The sequence below is a fragment of the Hippopotamus amphibius genome, chromosome 3 (assembly GCF_030028045.1).
Source record: "Hippopotamus amphibius kiboko isolate mHipAmp2 chromosome 3, mHipAmp2.hap2, whole genome shotgun sequence".
NCBI lineage: Eukaryota > Metazoa > Chordata > Mammalia > Artiodactyla > Hippopotamidae > Hippopotamus > Hippopotamus amphibius.
The window spans coordinates 72,536,835-72,560,848 of NC_080188.1; the positions used below are offsets into that span (position 1 = coordinate 72,536,835).

General features: G+C 37.4%; 1 protein-coding gene across 7 annotated transcripts in view; it reads left to right on the forward strand.

The window, feature by feature from the left end:
* The window catches only part of SCOC (short coiled-coil protein), a 38,286-nt gene extending 19,140 nt beyond the window's left edge, over positions 1 to 19,146 (forward strand). For 2 of the 7 annotated variants that reach the window (XM_057729076.1, XM_057729081.1), the window contains exons 2-4: positions 15,641 to 15,712; positions 16,060 to 16,143; positions 17,581 to 19,146. In XM_057729076.1, coding sequence (XP_057585059.1) covers positions 15,641 to 15,712; positions 16,060 to 16,143; positions 17,581 to 17,723 — 299 coding nt within the window. In that variant the 3' untranslated portion in view covers positions 17,724 to 19,146. Of the gene's footprint in view, positions 1 to 9,095; positions 9,254 to 11,769; positions 12,968 to 15,640; positions 15,713 to 16,059; positions 16,144 to 17,580 lie in introns of those variants that run through there. The other 5 variants (XM_057729080.1, XM_057729079.1, XM_057729077.1 and 2 more) reach the window with 5 other exon arrangements.
* The last annotated feature ends 4,868 nt before the right edge of the window (positions 19,147 to 24,014 follow it).

Here is a 24,014-nt window from a genome sequence, read left to right on the forward strand (position 1 = left end):
TTGGACTGAGAGCTCTTTCATTTATTATAGCTGATGTTTTTGACTATTAATAGAAGATGAATACCTGAGAGGTGTATATTATTTTGTACGTTTCATTCCGTATTTTTTATAGAATCAGAGAAATTTCCTAAATAAATTCTTTGTTTTGATTATTATTGCTGTATAATATACCCCAAAACTGAGTGTCATAAGGCAGCAATCATTTTGTTTGCTCACTATTTTGTGGCTCAGAGATTCAGGGGGGTTTAGCTGGGCAGTTCTCCATTGAGAATCCCTGATGCCTTTGCAGTCAGATGTCAGCTGGGCTGCAGTCATCTGAAGTTTGGAAAGAGCCTTACACTCATTAGACTTTTAGTTCCACCCCTCAGATGAGACTTCAGCCAAGTCATTTTATTTCTCTGGGTCTCATTTTCCACACATAATGAAATAAAACCAACAAATTCTTTTGAGAACAGTTTAAGCTCAAAAGTTGATTCTATGAAATGAAAAGCTAATGTTTGGCTATTAAAAGCTACAAGTAAATCACTGTGCATGACTAAGGTCATTCTACAAGTAGAAAATGTTACTACATGAAAGGAAAACTTAGGATTGAAATAATAAAGATGAAAAATCTTCTATGGTGAAATAGCAATAGAAACATTTTGAATCACTTTTGCCACTAGAGGTCACTAGTGTACCATCTCAAAGAGAATAAATGCCATCAAGCAGCTCCCTTTCTATGGCCCTTAAATGTTGTTCATGGTGTCTTTTCGTGTATTCTGAGTATCTCCTGACAGCTGCCAGAGACATGTTATGATGAGGTGACATCAGTTGTCACTCGAGGTTCATGTGTGCCTAATGTTCTCTAAGTGTGAAGAGCCGTGACGCAGACCGTAAGGAAAATGACCTCTTTGGCTTCTCTGCCCTCTTACTGGGATGTGTTAAGGGGCAGTGAGATAATCTGATAGAAAGTCATGTGAGCTCTGAGATGAAAAGACACTGTGGAAATGCTGTGTTATCCTCTAGGGCAGCACAGACATGTCTGCTTTTCATGAGATAGGAAAAGGAAGGACCCAGAGTAGAACATTCATTCATTCACTCCTTATTCATTCCTTATGTGGGTCAATATTTACGGACCCACAGGTAGGCACTGTGCTGGCAATTGGGCTGCATTAATGAAGATCAGCTGCTACTTCTTCAAGGAATTTAAGGAATCAGGTATAGGAGGGTTTCTATTTGGATACTCTTAGTACTCACAGACCACCAAGCACTCTAATTCCCATGTCTGCAGGTGGTCTCTTGCAGCATGGAAAAGTCAATGGCTTTTTTAAGTTGATGACACTCTGCTGAGGTGATATTAAGAGTATACTATATACCTTTTACATCAAATCCAAAACTAAACCACAGAGATACGTGCTAGAAAATGTTAAAATGCTGAGGTGGGTCGTAGCCAGTGATGCTTGTTAGCAAATATATTAAAACTTAATTTGACATAAAACTCTTTACGTGGGAGGAACAATGAATGTTCTGAGTGAAATTAATGCCCTGAAACATAAAGATCCACAGAGACCGCCTCTGAAGAAACTTCTGTGAGAAGGATGTCTCTGAAGGGCATGTCAATTTTCTCCCCAAATGAAAATTACATCCTATTTTCTTATAACTTCCTTCATGTCATACATAAAGAAAACCTACTTCAAACTCCAGAACTCACAATCCTACCATCAAGGACAAGTAGCAAGGAGTTCTGGGCTCTTTCCATAACATGAGGAGTTATTGCTTCTACAGCTTTAAGGGTATTTAGAATGTTCAAATTAGTTTTCATCAGCCTTTAGACCAGACACAGAGGCCATATCTGAGCAGGACAGGCAAAGCCCCTGTTCCTTAGCAGCAAGGCATTCTCTCATTTTTTGCCCTCATTAGAGAAGAAGAAGAGGAAGAAGAAGAAAGGGAGCCTGGACGGATCTCTACTTGATTTGTTTTTGCTGTGATGAGTGTTACTAATTATCCTGGCAATTATTAATTTTAACCCTTTGTTTTCAAACAAACTACAGACAGGCTTGTCCTTCCTTCTGATTGTTGCAAAGTTTGGTGAAATAGTGAAAAAGAAAGGGTGGGGGAGAGTTACAAAATAGGACTTGATTTATTTAAAAATTTATTTACTATGATTATGCCACTGACTTCTACTAATGATTTTTCCACAGCCAGCTAGTGTGGTTCTCTTCCTTTTTGACCAATAGGCATCCAACCAACACTTTATGAAACATTTTGTCCTATTCCCCCTGAGATAATTGTGTAAGGAAGGAGGAAGGAAAATAGGAATTTGTTGCGAGCTAAAGAGGTTAGAGGTTTGGGGGAGGGGCAGCCCACCATGGGCCCTGAGTGTCACTACACATTCTTGCTGGTCTGTAAAGAGCACAGGGCTCTGCCTGGCCTTCACTCAGGCCATTTCTGATGGTGTGTTTGCAGACAGCAACTCTAAGGGATGAAGTAATGTCTTCCCCTGGTTGAAGGGCGAGCTTGCTTCCACTTGCAGTAAAATCACTGGCTTCCTTGAACTTAACGTTCCTCCCTCTGCATGTGCAGGAGCCTATGGCAGGGGGCTTGGAGGAAATGGGAAACAGAGGCAAATCAGCATGAAGCTCATGCTGCTGTGAGCTGTGAGGAAGAGAGCCCTTGGCCTCTGATGCAGGCATCTCATGTCTTCCCCCAGCATTCATGAACACATAGTAGGCTAATCTGTAAGCTTGCAAGTTGTATAAAATCCTGGATCCTGATACAGCCTGACAGAGGAACTCTCTCAAGTTGATTATTTAGTGTAAATGGTTACCAGGGAAACAGAAAACTATGAGGATTATGTTTGTGTATCGAACATAAGAAAATCCATCAGCAGCCTAGCATCTTAGCCTTGCTAACAACTCACGTGCATTCTTTTTATGAAATGTTATTTCCTTGCAACCCTGACTCCTGGGCCCTTCAATCACTTTGTCTTATTAAAACAGAATCCCCTTTATGCTTCAAGAGCCCAATGGCTAGTCTTGATTTTAAAGCAGATTATTTTCTAAAAATTTTGTGGAACAAGTACTCAGTTGAAATGATTGATAATGGTGGATTCATGTGTAGAGAATCACAGAAACCCCAAATCATAAAAGCTAAAATGGAGTGGCTCAAAGATAACTAACTCAGGAAAGCTCTTAGGTCTTATGGCAGGCATGGTGCTATGGGCTGGACTGTCAAACACAACCAAAGCATCAAAGTTTGACTTTTAAATATGGGGAACCAACTGCTATGACTCACTGGTAGTGTTATTTGAGAAATTCCTCAATGTTATTTAATGTAATATTAAGAGAAGCAGAATTAACTTTATCCCAGTCCCTCATTTAAGGAAACAGGGGTCTATGGTAAAGTGATTCATTCCCCATAGCCTTGCAGTCAATTTCAAATATTTGGATATGCTATAGCACCTAGCTCTAATGAACACTAAAGTAAACTTTTAAACTAGTAAATATGTGAAGAACTGAATGAACACATATAAGTTGAGTCAGAACTGGAACCCATGTTTCCTCTTCTTCAGACCAATGTATAATGCACTGTTGATAGACCAGGGTTTTTCAAACCAGTCATTTGCATATCAATATTGCAATCTTGCCATATTAAATTAACCATTTGATTAACATCGCTTTTGAACTTAGCTTTGTTCTAAACAACAGCTGCAAACTGAGAGTTAGTTGTATTATTCATATTTTTCTATTATGATAAAATACATAACTATTCATCATATTCAAGCAGAGCTATAAGCATCAATCTTTGGGACACACTAATTAGACAATACTTTGTCCTGGAGAAAAATAAGCATCAAGACTGCACAGAATCATTCCTTACTATTTTCATTTTTGTCAAGAAGTTCAAAGCTTGATTCCATGGAGATCCTGAAATCCTAAATTTTCATTTGAGAAACACTAAAAATACACTGGTAATTTCTTATATTTTCTCTATTGAACAGATGAATGAAAATGATTCTGTTCAAATTAGCCAGCTATTGGTTATTATCTGGAAATTATCACCTTCAGAAAAGTATACAAAAACAACTTAATTTACCAAATAGCGGTACAGCATACTATTAAGTCTAGTCTTGAAATCAAGTTTCAACGAGCAGAATATATTCTTTACTCACCAAATTCAGGACAACACTTATTCTCCAATGAATTCAATAACCTTTCAAGGGAAAAAAAAAGTGAAAAGGAAAATGTGAGTTCTTTTTTAGGAATGAGATGAAACACATTTTGCAAATTAATGAGTGTAAAGTATGAGGGAACACACCTGGTTACACTTGAAAGTTATCAAAATGCTTCCATTTAGCATATTTCACTTTAAAATATCCACGGTATGTTTAGAACCCTCTAATTACTAAAAACAAGTTCAAAGATTTTATGTGCTTGATGAAAGTGTGTCAGACTAGAACATCAAAATAAATTTGGAAGTTCTCTATTTTATTATCATTTCTTCCTCACTTAATACTTTGCCTTGTAACAACAGTTTTCAATTCGGAGTTTCCCATTTTCTATGAAGAATATTTTAATTTGTGCTTTTATTTATGTGGTTTATAATATATGCAAATTCCAGATCACATGAATGTCCATCTTATAATCAAATATTTCTATGTAATTTCAGTGGTTCCAGTTTGTATACTTGAATGTTTTCTTTATTCAGAAGGGAAATTTGTGGCTATTTTTAAACCATTTTTTATTGAAAAATGCAATGCAAATATGGAACACCATGTAAGTAAATAATGAATGTTCACCTCATGACTAGTTTGCCAAGGTTTCTACTCCCTTTTTATATTCACTTGGATGTACTGTTCTTTTTTGTCACCTTCTTGCCATTTCAAGAATTTTTTTCTATTCATTCAAGGACATATCTTGACTATCAGCAACACTGTTTTATCCAATTTGCAACATTTTGTGAAAGATATGTTGCTTCTAACAGTATGATTACCTTTTTGTATGTTATCTTCTTCAGGTAGTTTGTCTAAAGACTTCCTTTCAGTTTACATTCTCTAGCAAGATATGTTTGATTCTGAAATTTTAAAAAGGTGAATGCTCTAGAATTACCATATCCTACTTAACAGTAATCAATTTCTTGCATTTCAAAAATAGTTTTATCATCCAAGGGTGCATCCAAAATAAACCATAGGTTTTTGGGGTCTGTTTTTTAAAATGTATTTTAAGTGTCTTTTTATCCACAAGTCTTCTTTCCATTCTTTTTTCTTCTACCGCGATTTATTTGCTAAAGAAAAGGGCTTTTTTTTTTTCTTGTTACTTATTCTTGTCCTATTGTTTTGTTCTATTGTCAGATTTCGCTAAGTTTATCCAGATGGTAGATTTAACATATTTCTCTGCCCTCTGTATTTCTTGTTAAATTGCTAGTTTATGGGCTTGATCAGATCAGGCTGCAGTAAAAAAAAATTTTTTTACAAGAATATTTCATAGGTGGTTTTCTCATATAAGCATTTAATGGTAAAGAAATTTCTCTAAGCACTGCTTCCATTGCACCCCACAAAATTTGACGTTTACATTTAATTTAAAATATTTTCTAATTTCTCTTGTGACTTCTCTTGTGACCCAAAGTTTGTTTAGAAGCATGTAGTTTAATTTTCAACTACTTGGGTTTCTACAAATATCTTTTTGTTATTGATTTCTAATTTAATTCCTTTGCAGGCAAAGAAAATATTTTGATATGACTTCAACCATTTAAAATTTGTTGAGGTTCTTTTATGATAGACTGTGGTCCATTTTGGTGAATATTCTGCATGCGTTTGAAAAGCAGACATGTTCTCTAGTTATCGGGTGGAATGTTCCATAAATGACCAATAGGCCAAATATGTTGATAGTATTTTTCATTAAGGTCTTCTATAAGAACAGTTCCCAAATGTGCCTGCACTCTGTTGAAATCACCTTTGTAAATTCCAAAAATATTAATGCTAGTATCCCCCGCCCCCCCCTCCAAGAGACTGTGATTTAATGTCTGGGATTTAGCCTTCGGAGTTATTAGGGAATTTCCAGGTGGGTCTAATGGGAAGGCAAGCTTGGGACCTGGGTTCTGTATCCTTACTGTTTTTCTATATACTTGTTTTACAAATTACAGAGAGGGGAGTGATGAACTTTCACAACTATTGTTGTGGCTAGTTTCTTATTTCAGTTCCATCAGTTTTTGCTTCAGTGCCACTTTGTAGCACTGTAAGGATTTTGCATCTTCGAAATGAACTGACTCCTTTATCTTGTTTTAATATCAATCCCTCTGATTGTGAAGGTAAATATTAAAAAAAATTTTTTCTGACCATTCAGCTTTCCTTTTTTGTGAGTTGTCTGTTTATGTTATTTGAATATTTTTTATCTTTGCCAGAATTCTTTTTATTTTCAGAGCTTTACTATATTCTTTCAGTCTGTGGCTTGCTTTTACCTTGATTTAAAATGTCTTCTCATCTGTATATAAAACAAAATTTAAAACATTTTCTTAATGAATGCACTTCATTTGTCTGGTTTAACAGATTCTTCCCTATGGTGATGTCATAAAGACAACTGTTTTTTTCCTAAAAGTTTAGAGTTTTGTTTTTCACATTTCACACTTGATTTGGAATTTTATTTTATTTTTGGTGTGAGATCAGGATCTAATTTCATATGATTAGCCAATTTAACTAAAACCACCATAGTCTGTCTTTTCTATAGCCAATTAACAAAGTTACTGGGCCAGTTGAACTACCAAGAATAATAAATAATAGTTTTTCCCACAACCTTACCAACATTTCTTCCTTACCAGACACCCTTATTGTATACCAACTTCCAGGTACAGGTACTTGCCTTTCTAACTTTCTTTTTGTCTATTATTGTGTTAATATCGCATTTTTAAAAGTTGCTTTTAAAACAGAATTACTATATAATCTAGCAATTCCAATTCTGGATATATACCCAAAAGAACTGAAAGAAGAGTCTCAAAGAGATATTTGCACATACCACATTCATAGCAGCATTCATAATAGCTAAAAGCAACTTGAGTGTCCACTAAAGGATGAACAGATAAACAAAATGTGGTATATACTTACAATGGAATAATATTGAGCCTTAAATAAGAAATTCTAACACATGCTACAACATGGATGAATCTTGAGGACGTTACGCTAAGTTAGTCACAGAAGGCAAATACTGTATGATTCCACTTACAAGAGATGCCTAAAACAGTCAAATTGATAGAGCAGAAAGAGTGGTGGTTGCCAGGGGCTGGCAGTAGAGGTGAATGGGGAATTGTTTAACAGAAATAGAGTTTCAGTTTTGCAAGATGAAAGGTTCTGGGGATTGGTTGCACAACGAGAATATACTTAACACTGCTGAACTGTACACTTTAAATTCTTTTTTTTTAAGATTTTATTATTTATTTATTCATTTACTTCATTTTTGGCTGCACTGGGCCTTCGTTGCTGTGTGCAGGCTTTCTCTAGCTGTGGTGAGCAGAGGCTACTCTTCATTGCAATGTACAGGCTTCTCATCGCGCTGGTTTCTCTTGTTGCAGAGCACTGGCTCTAGGCACGCAGGCTTCAGTAGTTGCAGCATGTGGGCTCAGTAGTTGTGGCACAGGGGCTTAGTTGCTCTGTGGCATGTGGGATCTTCCCAGAGCAGGGTTTGAACCTGTGTCCCCTGCATTGGCAGGCACACTGCCCCATCAGGGAAGCCCTGAACTGTACACTTTAAAATGGTTACTTCAATGGTAAATCTTTTATGTATATTTTACCCTATTTAAAACTAAAAGAAAAAAACAAACTGCCCAAAACCTTCCAGCAAACAAACAAACAAAAATCTGCATTTAATAGTTCTCTCTTTGGTGTTCTGCAGTTTCACCACGATGTGTCCAGATATAGAATTCCTTATTTTAAACCTGCTCAAGAATAAGTGCTTCTTGAATCTAATTTAAATATTCCACAACCCTGAAAAATTCTTAGTTATTACTCTTTGAATGCTGCCTACACCCATTCTCTCTAGTCTCTCTTTTTGACATTCCTATTAGATTTATGTTGAATCTTTCTTATTTCTGATTTATTTAGCTCATGCATTGCATTCTAGTAATTTTCCTCACTGCGTGTATCTTAGTTCTAGTCAAATGTATAGTTCTCAAACAGTGAATGGAAAAATGTTTATATATTCCTTAAAAGAAGTAAGGCTCTATGTCAGCAAACTGTGCTAGAAGTAAAAAGTCAAGGAACAGGTAGACATATGGCTCACCTGTACAACTCAGGAGAATGTGCCAAAGCCAAAACAATAACAAATGTTAAAAACAAGCCGGATGCTGCTTTTTGTCAAGTGCTAGGTCTCTGTGAATGGTATCAAACCAAATTACGTTACATCCCAAAGCCCGGCAACACAGCATTTCACACTGCGTCCATGACCTTGAGCAGGACGTTTATTTACTCTTCAGCTTTTTTTCTGTGGGTTGCTGTCAGGATCAAATGGGATAAAGTGAGCAAAGTGCTATATACCAAAGTAGTATTAAGGTATTTTCTCAGTTCTAAAATGTTATTAAATGGTCAGGCGCAATATGAATTTTATGAAAGTCTGGGGAAGATACAGAGAGGAACAATCCTTCAGACCTACACTTAGAGCTTTCCGATTTCGGAAATTAAAAACACGGAAAAGTCTGCTTTTAGAATTGAAGAACCACGGTACCTTCTCTGTTATGTTCACACATGCCCTTTTCTTGAATTTGAACGATTTCTCTCTCGCCCAGTGTTCGGTTTTACCGACCTCCTTCCTGACAGCTGTCAAAATTTTCCACATTGTATTTCTAGACCCCATTTTCAGGGTCCCGCTGAGACTGAGGAGCTGCCTCTCTCGGACCGGCTTTCACACGCTCAGCTTAGCTTCTGTACTGTCATTGGCTGTTGCTCTTTCCAGACCCGCCCACAACAACCTCAACCCTGATTGGATGCCAGTGTCCTTTTGTTATGGCAAAAGGTTGATCCGGAGGCTTTGAGATAGGATGATTGGGGCGCTGGGCAGCTAATGCGCAGGCGTACCTTCTTGAGTGGGGATTGGCTGGCGACGGGGCGGGACTCCAGTCTCGGCGCACGCTCTGTGGGCGGAGAGGGTGGGGCTGCTGGTGCCAGTCGGTCCAAGTGTCCAGGGCTGAGGTCTTCTCCCGATCCCTCCCCCTGCCGGCGCCTCCAACGGCAGGTGAGGGCCGTCGTGGGCCGCGGAGGGCCTGGCCCCGGGCGACTGGAGATGAGGCCTCGGTACTGCCGAGAGCCTGGAGGGCGGGGCGGGTTGCACGCGGCCCGGCGCATCGGGGACCCGGGAAGAGCGTCTTACGGCCTGGGCATTTGGTGGGCGGCTGAGGCCTGGGTCCCTGCAGAACCCCTGCGCAGCCTTTTTTTCTCATCCTCTCATTATTGGGCGCAGTGTTTCCTTTGTGGAGGGTCGCCCGCGGTCCTTGGAGTGGACCTCCTGTCGCCTTCTGCCCGCCGATTCTGAGTCTAAGGCCTCTGTCCGGCACACCCCCCCCCCCCGCCCTCCCCCGGCGCCCTGAAATGGGACTGCTGGAGGGGCGTTCGGGTGGGATGGGGCCTGGCATGCCTGGCCTTGCCCGCGGCTTCTCTGCCGAGAACTCGGAGATAGGGGGAGAGGGCGCCCAGGCGGGGAGGGAGGCGAATGGGCGGTAAAACCAGGGCTGGCGACGTCTTTTCAGGCTCCGAAAGTAGCTCCTGTGTTAGTTTCTCTCAGGGGGTCCTACTGGGCAAGTCTGGGGGAGTTAGGATTGGAAAGGAGAAACAGGAGACATTCCTGAAAGACAGGACTTTTGTTTTTCAGTGTATCGATTCCAGTGCTGTGACGTAATAATATTAAGGACAGATGGTGTGCTATGTTCCCAATACTGTATTTGTACCTGAGAATCCAAAGCTATGCCTATATACTCCGTGCCTGTGCTCATTCATTGATTAAACCCAATATAGCTAGCCACTCCGAATCTAGTTTCTGATCGAATCCATATTTGGCCAAACTATCCCTTAATTTTGTGGAATTTAAAATTGGAGTTATCTAACCAAAACAAGTCAGAATTTGAAGGGACCTGAACAAGTCATATTGAAAGTCGGTGCAACTTGAAGGAAATGAAATTTACCTTCAGTTTTTTAGATAGTAGAAATAGCAAAGAAATTTGACATCAAAGGTTGCGAAATGTTTTGCAGATCTACATTAGGGTCATATTAAAGTGTCTTTCATTGCATAATGGAAAAATCAGGGACTTTATAGTTAGACCTGAGTTCAAATTCTTGGTACAGATTTTGACTGTGAAATCTAAGGCAAGATATGTAGCCTTTCTGAGATATTGCATCCGCATTTGTAAATTGCCATGTCCTGTTGATTTGATGAACTAATAATATAATATACTAAAGCATTTAGCATATTAATGTACAGTGACGTTTAGTAGTCTTACTAGTTCATTAGTAAATGGGTGACGGAGAATGAAAATCTTTTAGATGCAGAAAAGTTGAGTGGTTGAGGTTGGGTGGATATCAAGGAAAAGTCAAAATCTCAGGTCTCAGTTGTGAGCATACCTGTGGTGGAGTGATGGGAAAAACTAGACTGGGACCTTGACTGTATGTAGTCTTGGCTCTATTTATGTAACTACTACTGTGGCCTTGGCTTATTGGTAAAAATGAGGCAACTGGATCAGGTGATTTTTCTAAAATTCTTTTTGTGGCCTGAATTAGAACTAAAAGGTAGAGACGATAATAGCTAACATTGAATAACTACTGTGTATTGCTGCAATCGCATTATGTAAGTCAACTCATAATATCCTCACAACAAAACTTATGAGGTACATACTATTATTAACCTCATTTTACAGATGAGTAAACTGAGGCTGAGATGTTAACCTTACTTAGGGTTCTAGAGCTTATAAATAGGAGAGCTAGCATTTGAATCCAGGTAATCTACATCCACGTTCTTAATCACTGTGCTGAACTGCCTCTTATGAAGAGGATGTCGTGGTATTGTTGGCTGTGCTAGAAAAGAAGGTGGAGGTGTACTTGGTAAAATGATAGCCTTTGGTCACAGTTGACTGTGTGGGCATGGATAATGGGTCTGTACTAAGGCTTTCCACATTTCTGGATCCTTGTTTTCTCCATACTTCTGCTCCCTGGACTTAAATTATCAAAATAATTCTGGATTCTCTTCCACTGACCAAGACTAGGTGAAGATAGGCACTAAAATTTACTGTGATTTTTGAGACAAGTTTTATGAGATCTGACCTCAGTTTAGGTCCGAGTTGAGGAATCACAGCCAGTTATATCCACTGCAGAGAGCTAAGGCAGATTTTGGATGAACAGGTCAGCCTTAGCACCCCACATTTATTTCAGTGTTCCCACACTTGAGATACTTTGGTCTGGATTCTCTCTTTTCATGGCGAATTTGGATTTATGTGTAGGAGCAGAAGGAGTTGAAAATGAACTCCTAAGAGCACATTTGACACAGAATTGGATTGATATGGTAGCAACCATAGATCGAGAAAAAGAATTTTGTAGTTGAAAAATTCAGTCTGTGTCAAGTGCATATTATGATGTAGTACTTTGCTAACGTAGGCATTGCAAAGTTTGAGGATTGATCCTATTTTGAAGGAAATAAAATCTATGGCTAAAATACTTTGACATAAAGAGCTCAATAAACCTTTCAATCCTATATATAAAATAAATCTGTTTATTACTCTAAATTTCCTGAAATATATGAGTAGCGTTTTGAGACTGGTCTATTTGATCACATCATAATAAGAAAAAATTGCTACTTGTGGTTTTTTGCTGTCATGCAGAGGCAGCCTGTAATGCTCTGGTTTTGCACAGGGCTGCCACATATAGCTGGGCAGGTTTTGCGCTGTTCAGGGCTCTCTTACATGGGCTGTGATGTGAGTAGTGCTCTCTTGGGTTGTGCGGTGTATCCTATAGCACTGTCTTCGCGCCCTGCTTTTGTGCTCTTGCTTCCACCCCAATCTTGACCGGTTTTTGTAACAGTAATTTTTCCCCTAATAAGCCCCCTCCACCATGTTTTACTGCCTTTTTTATTTTCCCCCAGATGAAGTCAAACTGCTGATAAGCTATGCATAGATCTTATATTGTTTGGGTTATATGTGGCCAGAATTTCAGAAACTGGCTTCTTTTTCCTTACCTACTACATTGGTCAGTCTGGAACACTTTGCTTTTATGGAAGACTTTTTGGTTTAATGTTAGTATTAGACTAAAACACAGGCAAAAGAAGTATAATCCATCCCTATACGAGACCTGATTTTGAAATCAAATGCATTGATTTTGTAATTATCTGTTGCTTTGACTTGTGTATCATATCACTCTTCTCAGCTGTCATGAAAATCCTGTTTCGTGTATATTCTTAAAAAGACTGGATGTTAGAAATTTGGAGCCTTTAATATACAGGTTTCCCCCTGCTATCTGAAAGTAAAGCATTCCTACGTTTTGTAAGCTGAAATGTCTTAAAGTGATGAAGCAGTTATCTTAGGACACAACAGATGCACAAAATAAATAGAGATAAAGCACAGATGCTCACAGACACAGTTCAAAGCTGTGGCAGCTTGATGCTGAGATGCTGAGTGTAGTTCTCGGGAAGGAGCTTGGTGGTGTCACTTACTGCTCAGAATGAGCGCTGCCTGTGTAACAGCTTGCTGCAAAACAAACGCTGAATGCTATTTTTGCTTTTTGCCTTTTTCCACGAAAGAGAAAATCCTCATCAGATTTCTTTTGTTTAGCAAAACCAGGTACTAATGTAGGTCTTTCATACAAATGAAGTGGCATAAAATGAACTTCTAAAAAATGAGGAATACTTGTATCATGTAGCAGGGGAAAAATCCACGTTGAAAGTCTGCTGTTGCTGAGTATTCCCAAGATCACTTACTTTTGCTTTTGGCTGTTACCTCTGTCATCCCTCCCGGACAAGTAGTTGAAATGGTATGAAAATGCTCTTCTCTTGGGGAAGGGCCTAAAGTTTTCACTGCTATCACTCTTTTTCTTCAATTATAAAGACACATTGACTGAATGGAGAGGTATAATTTTTGCAGTGTGGTCTTCGAATACTACAAAGGATTTAATAACTTACAGCATTTTTGAAAAAAAAATTATCAGTCTGTTTGGATTTATGTGGGGGGTGTGTGTGTATACAGTTGACCTTTGAACAACAAGAGGCTTGGGGTGCTGACCCTCCGCACAATTGAAAATCCACTTATAACTTTACAGTTGGCCCTCCATGTACGCAATTCTGCATCTGCAAAGTGAACCAACTGCAGGTCGTGTAGTAGTATTTATTGAAAAAATTCAAGTGTAAGTGGGCCCACATAGTTCAACCTCTTGTTCAAGGGTCATTGGTGTGTATGTGTGTGTGTTCAGCTATATCTAAAACTTTTTCGAAAGTACAAAGAAACTGAGAATTAAAACCATGTTAAAAAAATGTGAGGGAGAGCAGCATTAATGCTGGATAAGTGGAAAGACTTCGGGTAGATTTATCAAGCATTATTTTTATACCATTTGTAGTTAGTTAATTCTTTAAGAATGCTGTGTGTAAAGGAGGTTTAGTATCTTTCTTTAGACTGAACGATATCTTACTTGAGAGGTAGTTTATACTTGTGTACACTGAGCATTCTAGTTCCACGTTCATGCTAGTATCTGAAGTGTCATGAGGGAATATACAATACACTGATCACTGTTTCGATTGTGATTCCAGTTCTAGTATGTAGACATCCTTGTTCAATAGGTTTGGGTCCTACTGTCCAGCATATGGAGGCATAACAATGCCTTGGGTATAGCAGGTGCTCAGTAAATACTTGTTGAAAGAGTAATAACATTGACTAAGGTCTGAGTTGCTTCAGTGAGTAGATTAGATTGGTTAACAAATCTGTTTTCAATAATAATCTGGTAATTTTTTTTTTTTTAGAACTTTTATTGAGATACAGTTAACATACAATAAACTGCATATATTTAGAGTGTACAATTTGGTATCCCAATCTCCCAATTCATTCTCCCCCAACCCTCCCTGCTTTCCCCACTTGGTGTCCATATGTTTGTTCTCTACATCTGTGCCTCTATTTCCGCCTTGCAAACTGGTTGATTTGTACCATTTTTCTATAGTCCGCATATATGTGTTAATATACGGTATTTGTTTTTCTCTTTCTCACTTCACTCTGTATGACAGTCTCCAAGTCCATCCATGTCTCTAGAAATGTCCCAGTTTCCTTGCTTTTTACAGCTGAGTAGTATTCCATTGTATATATGTACCACATCTTTTTTATCCATTCATCTGTTGACAGACATTTAGGTTGCTTCCATGTCCTGGCTATTGTAAATAGTGCTGCCGTGAACATGGGAGTGCATGTGTCTTTTTGAATTATGGTGCTCTCTGGGTATATGCCCAGCAGTAGGATTGCTGGGTCATATGGTAACTCCATTTTTAGTTTTGCAAGGAACCTCCATACTGTTCTCCATAGTGGCTGTATCAATTTACATTCCCACCAACAGTGCAAGAGCGTTCCCTTTTCTCCACACCCTCTCCAGCATTTACTGTTTGTAGATTTTCTGATGATGCCCATTCTGACCAGTGTGAGGTGATACCTCATTATTTAATAATTTTTGAGCACATTGCATGTGAAGTGAATGTTAGCAATAGAGCAGAACATGTTTCACAAGAATTTGGTGCTCTAATATTTTGGAGCCTTTTACGGAAATAAAATGTTAACATTTATTTACTTATTTACATCCTACTTAATCTGTTTACCTATAACCAGAAGGTGACAAGGACACATCTTTCATTTAATCCGTATTAGTGTTTCAGATAACTAGTATTTTTCTCTTGAATTTTATGTTTAAAAAGTGTTACTTGGTATATATAAAACAATGTTTTAATAATGCAGAATATTTTTAAAGAGATTTGCCTTCCTTGCTACCATCATCCTTAGTGTAAGAGCTGTTTTCATTTTGCTGTTTTCTTAATCCATACTAAAGATTTTTCGCATAATTTACATCAGGGAATATACAGTGGCATGAACATTCTTTCATGTAACTATAATCATCACTTTTAGCAGCTGCTCTGCTAGAAATGGCAACTATAATTAACCAGACTGGGTGGGCAGTTTATGTTGTTTCTAATTTATTGGGTTATAAGGTAGAGATTTTTATGGATATAATTTTTTTTCTTCATTATTTTCCTTAGGCTAAATTTCCAAGAATAAAATTACTTTGTAAAAAATATTTAAATGTTTTCATGAATCTTGTTTATTACTGTACTGCTTTCCAAAAATATTACATATTTAAAATTTGTGTCCAATATTTTGTGCTTGTTTTTCTGTAACTTTGCTAGCATTGATCATTATCTTCTTTTAAAAAATATTTTATGAAATATACAGTGGTATTTTATTATGTATTTTTTTTATTACCAAGAAACTCAACATTTTCTCTTGTTTACTTAATACTTCTCTTTTTAAACTGTACATATTCTTTGCTTATTACCCACTGGGTATTTACTGTTTGTAAAGCATGTGAAAAGGGTCCTACTGGGTCACTTAATTTTCTTTTGAAAAACAAGCTTATATTTCATTGCTCTGTGTCTATGTTTCTAACTTTTTCTTATTGCAGACCATTCATCAAGAATTTTGTATCCAAGGCCCAAAAGTTTGTTACGGAAGATGATGAATGCTGACATGGATGGTATGTTCTTTGTTTTCCTTTTTGTATGTTCCTGGGTTTGTGGCACATACATTGTTTTATTAAGCAATGGAAAGAGCAGAGAAGCAGTATTTAGAAGGCTTGGCTCTTGGCCAGTGTACTTATTTATATTCCCATCTAATTCTAGAAAGGATTTAAGGCAGCTTCCATTCTTTAACTGTGAGATGTTGATAAAACATTTTACCTTCACCTTGGTGTCCTCATCTGCCATGTGGAATATAATCTTTTTTTACAGGGCTCTTGTATAAGTTACATTTTTCAGATTTTAAGTGCTATACTACACAGATGGTAGCTAATATTAATAGTAAATCTGAACCTTTTCATTACAGCAGTTGACGCTGAAAATCAGGTGGAACTGGAGGAAAAAACACGACTTATTAATCAAGTGTTGGAACTCCAACACACACTTGAAGGTTAGCTTGCATTTTGTAGTTTTCTTGACTAAACATTCAGGTAATTGAAACTCTTAGCATTTAGGTTGCTAAATTTTGTTTGTTACTCTGCACACTTTTTAAAAGTATAAACTTCAAAGCCTGCTTCAATAGTTTTTTTCCTCTTTTGCCTGTAGCTTTAGGTGGTGATTTTAAAGAACAGATAATGTTTCAATAAGGAAGTCAAATAGTGTTCCTATGCTTCCCTCTTTAAGGTCTAACATGAGAATCCCTTTTAAGTATGTGCATTTTGTTACTAAGTTCACTTTAGTAAAGCTTATACAAAAGTAAAAACAGTGTATTAGCCTCAGAGATTATAAGGGAACTGATCAGAGTTTTTTCAGTTTCTAAATGTCTTGCATGAAATTGATTCCACCAATGAAACACCTTTTGGTTTTTAACGAAATTAAGAGATGGTGGTGGGTTTTTTTTTTGAAATCAGGTTGAGCAGATCATGTCACTCCAGTGGCATCCCACCGTTAATGAAAGCCAGGTTCCTCTCTGGAAGTCTCTTACTTCCCTTTTACCTTTCAGAGTCTTGTCACATTCTCTGACACTGGGACACCGCAACCTCCCTACTGTTCTTTCAGCAAACTTCTCCTCAGGGTCTTAGCAGTTGCTGTTCCCCTGTGCTTGAATTTTTTTTTTTTTTTCCCTTAGTCATTTGCATATATCTGTGTCACTCATTGCCTCACTTCCATTAGGTCTTTGGCAAAACTTCCTTAATCAAAATAGCTATCCCTGACTATATTGTATCACGGAACAACTTCCCTTTGCTTCCTGTGACCCCTACCCCAAGCCCCCTAAATGCACAAGTGCTCTGATGCACATTAGAATGTTAACTCTGTAATGGCAGGGACCTTTTTTGTTACTGTTTCCTCTAGAACAGTGCCTGTCTCTTAGAAGGCACCTAGTAACTTAGTTGCTGAATTACTAAATGGAGGTAACATCTTTTTTTTAAACCAAGACCTGCCCTTTTGAATTTCTTGCTAATGTAAAAATACAAAATGATCAGTTGCTTGGAAACTGCCTGTCTATATCCAGTATGTGAATTCAGTTATGTTCTCCTACTATATTTTCTTAAATATTTCTAGTAAAGACATTATGATTTTATGATATGAACCAAAATTCACATTTAAAACAGTATTTTTTTTTTAAATAACCATTTTAAGATTAACTACTTAACAAAAATGCCATTTACAAAGACTAACATTTAGTCTAATATGAATCTCTTTTGAGGAATTTTGGCTATTGATTTGTACTCAGTTTACTTTGTTTACCTTCTAAAGCAGTCTGAATTTAAAAACAAAATTTAAGGAGTGTGGTATTTCTGTTAAGAATGAATGTTAATAAAAATTTTATAATATTGAGTCATTGCCATCATTTTATTGATAATGTGCTTTTTTATTTTTGATATAGATCTCTCTGCAAGAGTAGATGCAGTTAAGGAAGAAAATCTGAAGCTAAAATCAGAAAATCAAGTTCTTGGACAATATATAGAAAACCTCATGTCAGCTTCTAGTGTTTTCCAAACAACTGACACAAAAAGCAAAAGAAAGTAAGGGATTGATATCCCTTATGTCTTACGGAATTGCTGCTGATCTTTTTTTCTTTAACTTCGATAGATTCCAAAAGTTCTAGTACTTTTGTTTGTGGCTTCACTGAGTATTTATGAAGATAATGTCCGATCTAAGCAAAATTAAGAGCATAACAGAAGACTTCCATGAGTTTGTGTATTATGTTAGTCTATGAAAACATGCAAATGTATTGTAGAGACTTTATAATTAGAAATGCATATATTTATGAAACTTGAAAATGAATGTTATATCAAATTTGCTTTGGTTTATAGGTTTAGCACTGTCTTTTATTATAGGCATAGAGATACAAGAAAATAACCACCGTGTTGTGAAAAAGTGACCAAAATCATGTACTGAATGCACAGCTTTATGTACCCTGTCCACCATCGTGTGCCTCTTCTCCGTTTGCTTTCTTCCCATTTTCCTTCCCCTAAGGAAAAAACTGGTTTCACCTTTGTAAAAACTAATTTCAGTAGTTAATCATCTGGGAGAGTAGCCAGAACTCTGTTGAAACCTAACCAAAATAAGATACTTTCTCAATTAGGGTTTATTTGCTTAGTAATAAGATAGTTGGTTTCTCTTTAATCAATTGAAAATGGGGCCTGTAAAAATGAAGATTTTTCTTTGAAATTGAATTATCGTATTGGGAAGATTTGTTGTTAAAAACTTCCTTTGCACAAAATAACCCACGTAGTATCTGAAAAGATGAGCTCAGGTTGTGTGTTTGAAATAGAAAATTTTGAGGAAAAATAGAAATAGGGTGGGAAAAGTACTTGGTAAGTGCTTGTAACCAACTCCACGTTTTTACTCCAGATTTGTGTTATCTCTGGCACAGATTAGATTTTGGAGGGAATATATAAGAAAATGGATTAAGTTTGGCTAACCTTATGTAAACCACACCTGGAAGAGAATAAAGATTGATCTCAGGTTTATTTATAGCACCAAGCAGATCAACTTTGCAAAGTCCCTTAAGAGTGTATTAATATCAGAATCATGAATAAAATGGGAGAGTTTTACATGTATACTAATTGATGCTTTCTCAGTATTTTATCTCACTACTTCTCCCAGAAATTTTCTGTAAACCCAGCTACTGGTTTGGAGAGTTTTAGTCATTTAACAGTTTTTTAAAATTTAGTTTGTAGATTCCATTTGGTAAGGAAATCAGTATCAGAAGTAATATTAAGATGTTAAATAGGAAAAGAGATCCACTAATATAGTTTATGGTTATTAAATTTAGGCTAATCATGGAATAATCTTATGTTTATTGGTGTAAGATTTGATGACTTTAGCTGTATGAATATATAATAGTCATACTGCAAACATTTTGCATCCCTTTGTGACCTAATTTTCAAACATTTAAAATTGTGTTGCAGTTGCTTTGCTGTTTAATAAAAACCTGTTTCAAAAATTTTGTGTGTTTTGATATATTTCCCAAATAACTAGGATATATACAGTGGTGCAGTGGTGTATGCAGGGTTGTTTAAAGCCACAGGATAAGCAGCATATCTTAAGTGTCAGTTACTGGATGTTTAAGTGAATACTGTTTTTATTAAAACAAATGATATTATACATTAATTTAAAAAATAAAAGTAAAGAATTCAAAGAAAAAGATCCAAGATTGCCAGGGGAAAGGTGGTTGTATTTTTTAGGTTAGGCTAAGCTCTTGTGACAAGAGACGCAGTGATTTCAAAAAAATGTAACATAGAAAGTTTCTCTTCCAACTTATGGTTCTGAGGTTGAGCATTGTAAACTAGCAGCCTACGTGAGCTGGGGATTTCTCTGCCATTTTCAACCATGGCTTCCAAGTCACACTAATTATTGCCATCCTAATTTGCAGAAAAAGTGCATGGTGTACACATGCAGGGTTTTATGGGTTGGGCCTGCCTGGAAATGGATCATGTCTTCTAACATTCTCAAGGGTGTGGGGATTTAGATGCAAGAGTTGCTGAGAAACGTAGACCCTGGCTGGAAGCCATATTCCAGCCTACAACTTTATTATGGAATCAGACAGAGGATAAGGGTGGCAGCAGCTTCAGCCACAGCCGTCTTCTCTTGCTATTATCTGTGCCCACCTTCTTCCCATACAGAGAACATACTCAACCTCTCCTCGTCCAGTTACTGATTCAGCTCAAAATCCAGGATCTCAATCAAGGTCTGTCAGCTGTAGATGTGGCTCCTAATAGTCTGATCACCTCTAAACTGATGACAGATTATTTGCTCTGCCCATTTATAATAGTGTAGTGGGGATAAGATACCTAAATAAAAACTCTAAATTTGGAAAATGGAATAAAGGGAAACAGCAAAGCAATTGTGGAATACTCCTGGGAGACCCTGTGAAGATCCTGTCTCTGATTGTGGACAGTGTTCCTTGATTAGACCCTGATGGTAATCTCTAGCAAGGGAATTCCCTTATTCATTGCTCTCCATGGCTTTCCCTATCTAGAAAGTTAATCGTTTTCCATTCCCCTCACCACCCACCCGAGACCCTGAAGTAGTGTTTGGGGGGTATTCCCTTCATGAGAGTTGTGAAAACAGTCCACTTCTTGCTGATGAATTTGGTGCCCAATGTTTGAAGGCCAAGCTCACATTTCTCAGGCTGTACAATTCCCTCAGAAACAACCTTGTTGTCTTAGGCTTCAGTTCCATATGCTAGGAATCTCAATTAAGCTCCCTTCTAGTCCAAATTCTCAAAGTGCTTTCTCTCCTTCCTCACAGGACCCTGCCTCTCTTAAACAGAGGCTACTTTGAAACCAGCTGAAAATGACTGCACTGGGAATGCAACACCCAGGTATCACTGCAGGGCTGGGTCCCTTTGTTTGCCTTAACACCTGGCAGAGAAGTCTTAACGGGGCTTCCTCTTCTTTCTCCCACACCCTAAAATAAAACAATTTTGAACTTCCTCTGCTATTCAGGACACAGAAGCAATTAGCTATTCTAATCTTGTGAGGTACCTAGTATATGATCTTTCTCTATTTCCTTCCATCTCTGCTAGGACACTGGTAAGTTCCTTCTTTGTGATATCTTGCTAAAAGCATCAAGGAACAACCAATTCATATCACATTCTGGCTTTTCCAACTGCTATCCTACAGCTCTGAACTCAGATGGTGACAAAGTGTTACCTGAAATACATTCCCCACCTGCTTGTCCTATGAATGGTAACCCAGTGCTATACATTTTGTTTTTGTTATGGCAATATCTTCAGATGTCAGTTTGTATATTAAAAATACAGGTGGTAAACAGTGTGCACAGAGACTGTGTCTAACTTCTGATAAAGACTCTCCTTGACCAAACTTTAGCCAGGTTCTTCTGAGCCCTCTTTGTCTAGGTCTCATCTTAGGACCTGTCTTCAGCCTGCCCAATCCAGTTTTAGTAAAAATCCTGCTAAGTGAACCTGATCACCCTGCCTGCCTTCAGCAAGAATCCTGTTAAGTCAGCATGGCAAGCAGCCCTCTACCCGAGATGTCTCCTCTTAGGAATTTTCCATTCACCAAATCCCCACCCCCACCCTGCTCAACGACCGTAAATCCCTGGCTGTTTTCACTGTATTTGGAGTTGAGCCCATTCTCTCCCCTACCATGATAGTCTTGGCCCCTACTGCAACAGTCCTGAGTAAACTCTTCCTTACTGTTTTAACCAGCGTCAGAATACATTCTTAATATTGATACTTCCTAGCTCTAAATGCTGGTGGAATGATGACTGGCAGGGATCGCTTTTCCTCAGGGTCTCCCAGTAGAACTTCCCTCAATACCAACACTAGTATTCCAGCCAAAATTTGTTCTCTTTATATTCACTTTGGACTTACTTATAGCAAGTTAATACAGCTCACAATCCCTTATCTGGAACTCTTGGGACCAGATGTTTCAGAATTTGAAGTTTTTCATATTTCATAAAGTGTTATGACTCATACAGCAATACAGCTTAGGGCAGCACTTGTAATCAGATACATTAACATTTTTGTAGCAAATGTATGAATTTAATATTAAGTTAGGGGCTTCCCTGGTGGCACAGTGGTTAAGAATCTGCCTGCCAATGCAGGGGACACAGGTTCGAGCCCTGGTCTGGGAAGATCCCACATGCTAAGGAGCTACTAAGCCCGTGTGCTGCAACTACTGAGCCTGTGCTCTAGAGCCCGTGAGCCACAACTATTGAAGCTCGCGTGCCTAAAGCCCACGCTCTGCAACAAGAGAAGCCACCACAATGAGCAGCCCATGCACCACAAGAGTGGCCCCTGCTCGCCGCAACTAGAAGAAGCCCACACACAGTAAGGAAGACCCAATGCAGCCAATAAATAAATAAATAAATAAATAAATAAATTTAAAAAAATACTAAGTTACATAAATGAAGACTATAGGTAGCCTGTAGGGAGGTCAGGTTTGGCTGACAAATGAGTTTTGATGTCCAACATGAAAAAATTTTAGATTTTCAGAGATTTTTGGAATTTGGAATTGTACGTGTAACAACAAAATGATTTGTGGAGAAGTAACCAAAATAATCCAAGCATGCAGTTCCAACCAGTTTATGATGTCACATTTATACTCCTGTCCATTACTCTTCCCTCTGTTCTAGTCCTTTTTCCAAAAGAGAAGTGAAAGGTGAATTATATATTCTAGAATTACCTTTATAGTCCAAAACAAAACAAAGCACAATTTATCCTAATTCTTTAGAATACAGTCTTTCCTTACTTTCCCCAATAAGTCTGTTTTTCCCTATCTTGAGTTCGCACCCTCTAGCGGTTGTCATATTTCTTCAATGGTGATATAATCAAAATTACCAGCAAAGGCCAAATATTACTTTAGTTGGTGAGACCACTTGTACATCATGAAAGAACAGAGAATGTGACTACATGAAAGGCTAAGAACTGGAAGAATGATTTAATTGCCTCTTAGCTACTTTATCCAGAAAAAACAAGCTATGATCTATTTCACTTAAATCACAGAGGTTAATGGTATTTGAAGATATATACTATAACAAGGACTTTATGTTGACCTTAAGACCTAATTTACCATATAACAGAAGGGGTGTTGAGGAGTGATGACAGAAGCTAAAGTAATATATTGTAATCAACTGTATAATGTATTTGCCTTATCTTAAATTTTCTATTATTATCTATAGATGGCTTATCAAATGTTTAGTCTAAGTAATTAAAACTTGAAATTACTTCAAAATTTTACAAAAGACATAAAACTATTCATTTAAGAAACACAAAATATGTGGTAAGATACCGTGTTAGGTGTTAAAAGATAACTTTAAAAAAATTATCCTGGTTGCCCATTTTCTATAAAATTAACATTGCTTTTCCACATATGTGGATCTCTACAAACTCCAAATGCATTCAAAAATACATTTTCTCTCCCATCAACCTACTTCATCTGACCCGTCAGATTAGGGATATTTCCTAAACTCCTCACAGCTATCATACTATGGAAATGGGAGCTATAATTTGGGAAGAGATTATTAAAATTTATGTAGAGATGCTATTATTATGTTTAAATAAATTCCTTACATGAGATTTAAGTAGTTATCCAATACTAGCCATATGATACTTCATCTCTAAATCCTGCTGAAGTTAAAAACATAACCACAATTGAAAAGAGAACAAAAAAGCTTCATAGATGCCTAGAGTGTAATGTATTTGTTTTAACTATTCTGAATAGTTTTCACTGAAAACTATTAGTTTTCTAAATTAGTATTCTAAATTTCTAAGGTACATTAAATTCATTGCTAGTGGTTAATTTTAACACGTCAGCAGGTTCATATTCTGTCTCTAGCAAATGTAAACTGCACTTCAAAAAAGCTCCTAGTTCTAGTAATATGTATCTTCCTAGAAGAATGACCAATGGAAGCAAGGCTACCTTAAAAAAAAGTTCAAGAAAAAAGGAAGCTACTTTAGTCTGGTCAAGTTAAAAAGCCTCTAAAAAGGCCAACTGAAATAAAGAAAAGAGCAAAATACATTTATTTTTCTCCTTTATTAGAGAAAAGCATAAAACTTAAATCATTTTAAACAAAGTCAGATGAGGGTGGTAAAAGGAAAAAGCCATCTCATTATTAAAGAACACTCTATGCATGGATCTAGTACACAAAATTTTAAGAATTTAAGTTTTGGTTAAACCTATCAGCCATGGTACATCCACAGAGGGTATATAAACAGGAAGGAGCAGTGAACTGGCAAAAACCAGTTGCTCAGACTTTTACTACTGCAAGCTCATGGAGTTTAACCAAATGTGAAAGTTAAAATGAATCTGCAATCAAGAAATAATTTAATAATTCTTTAGAAAA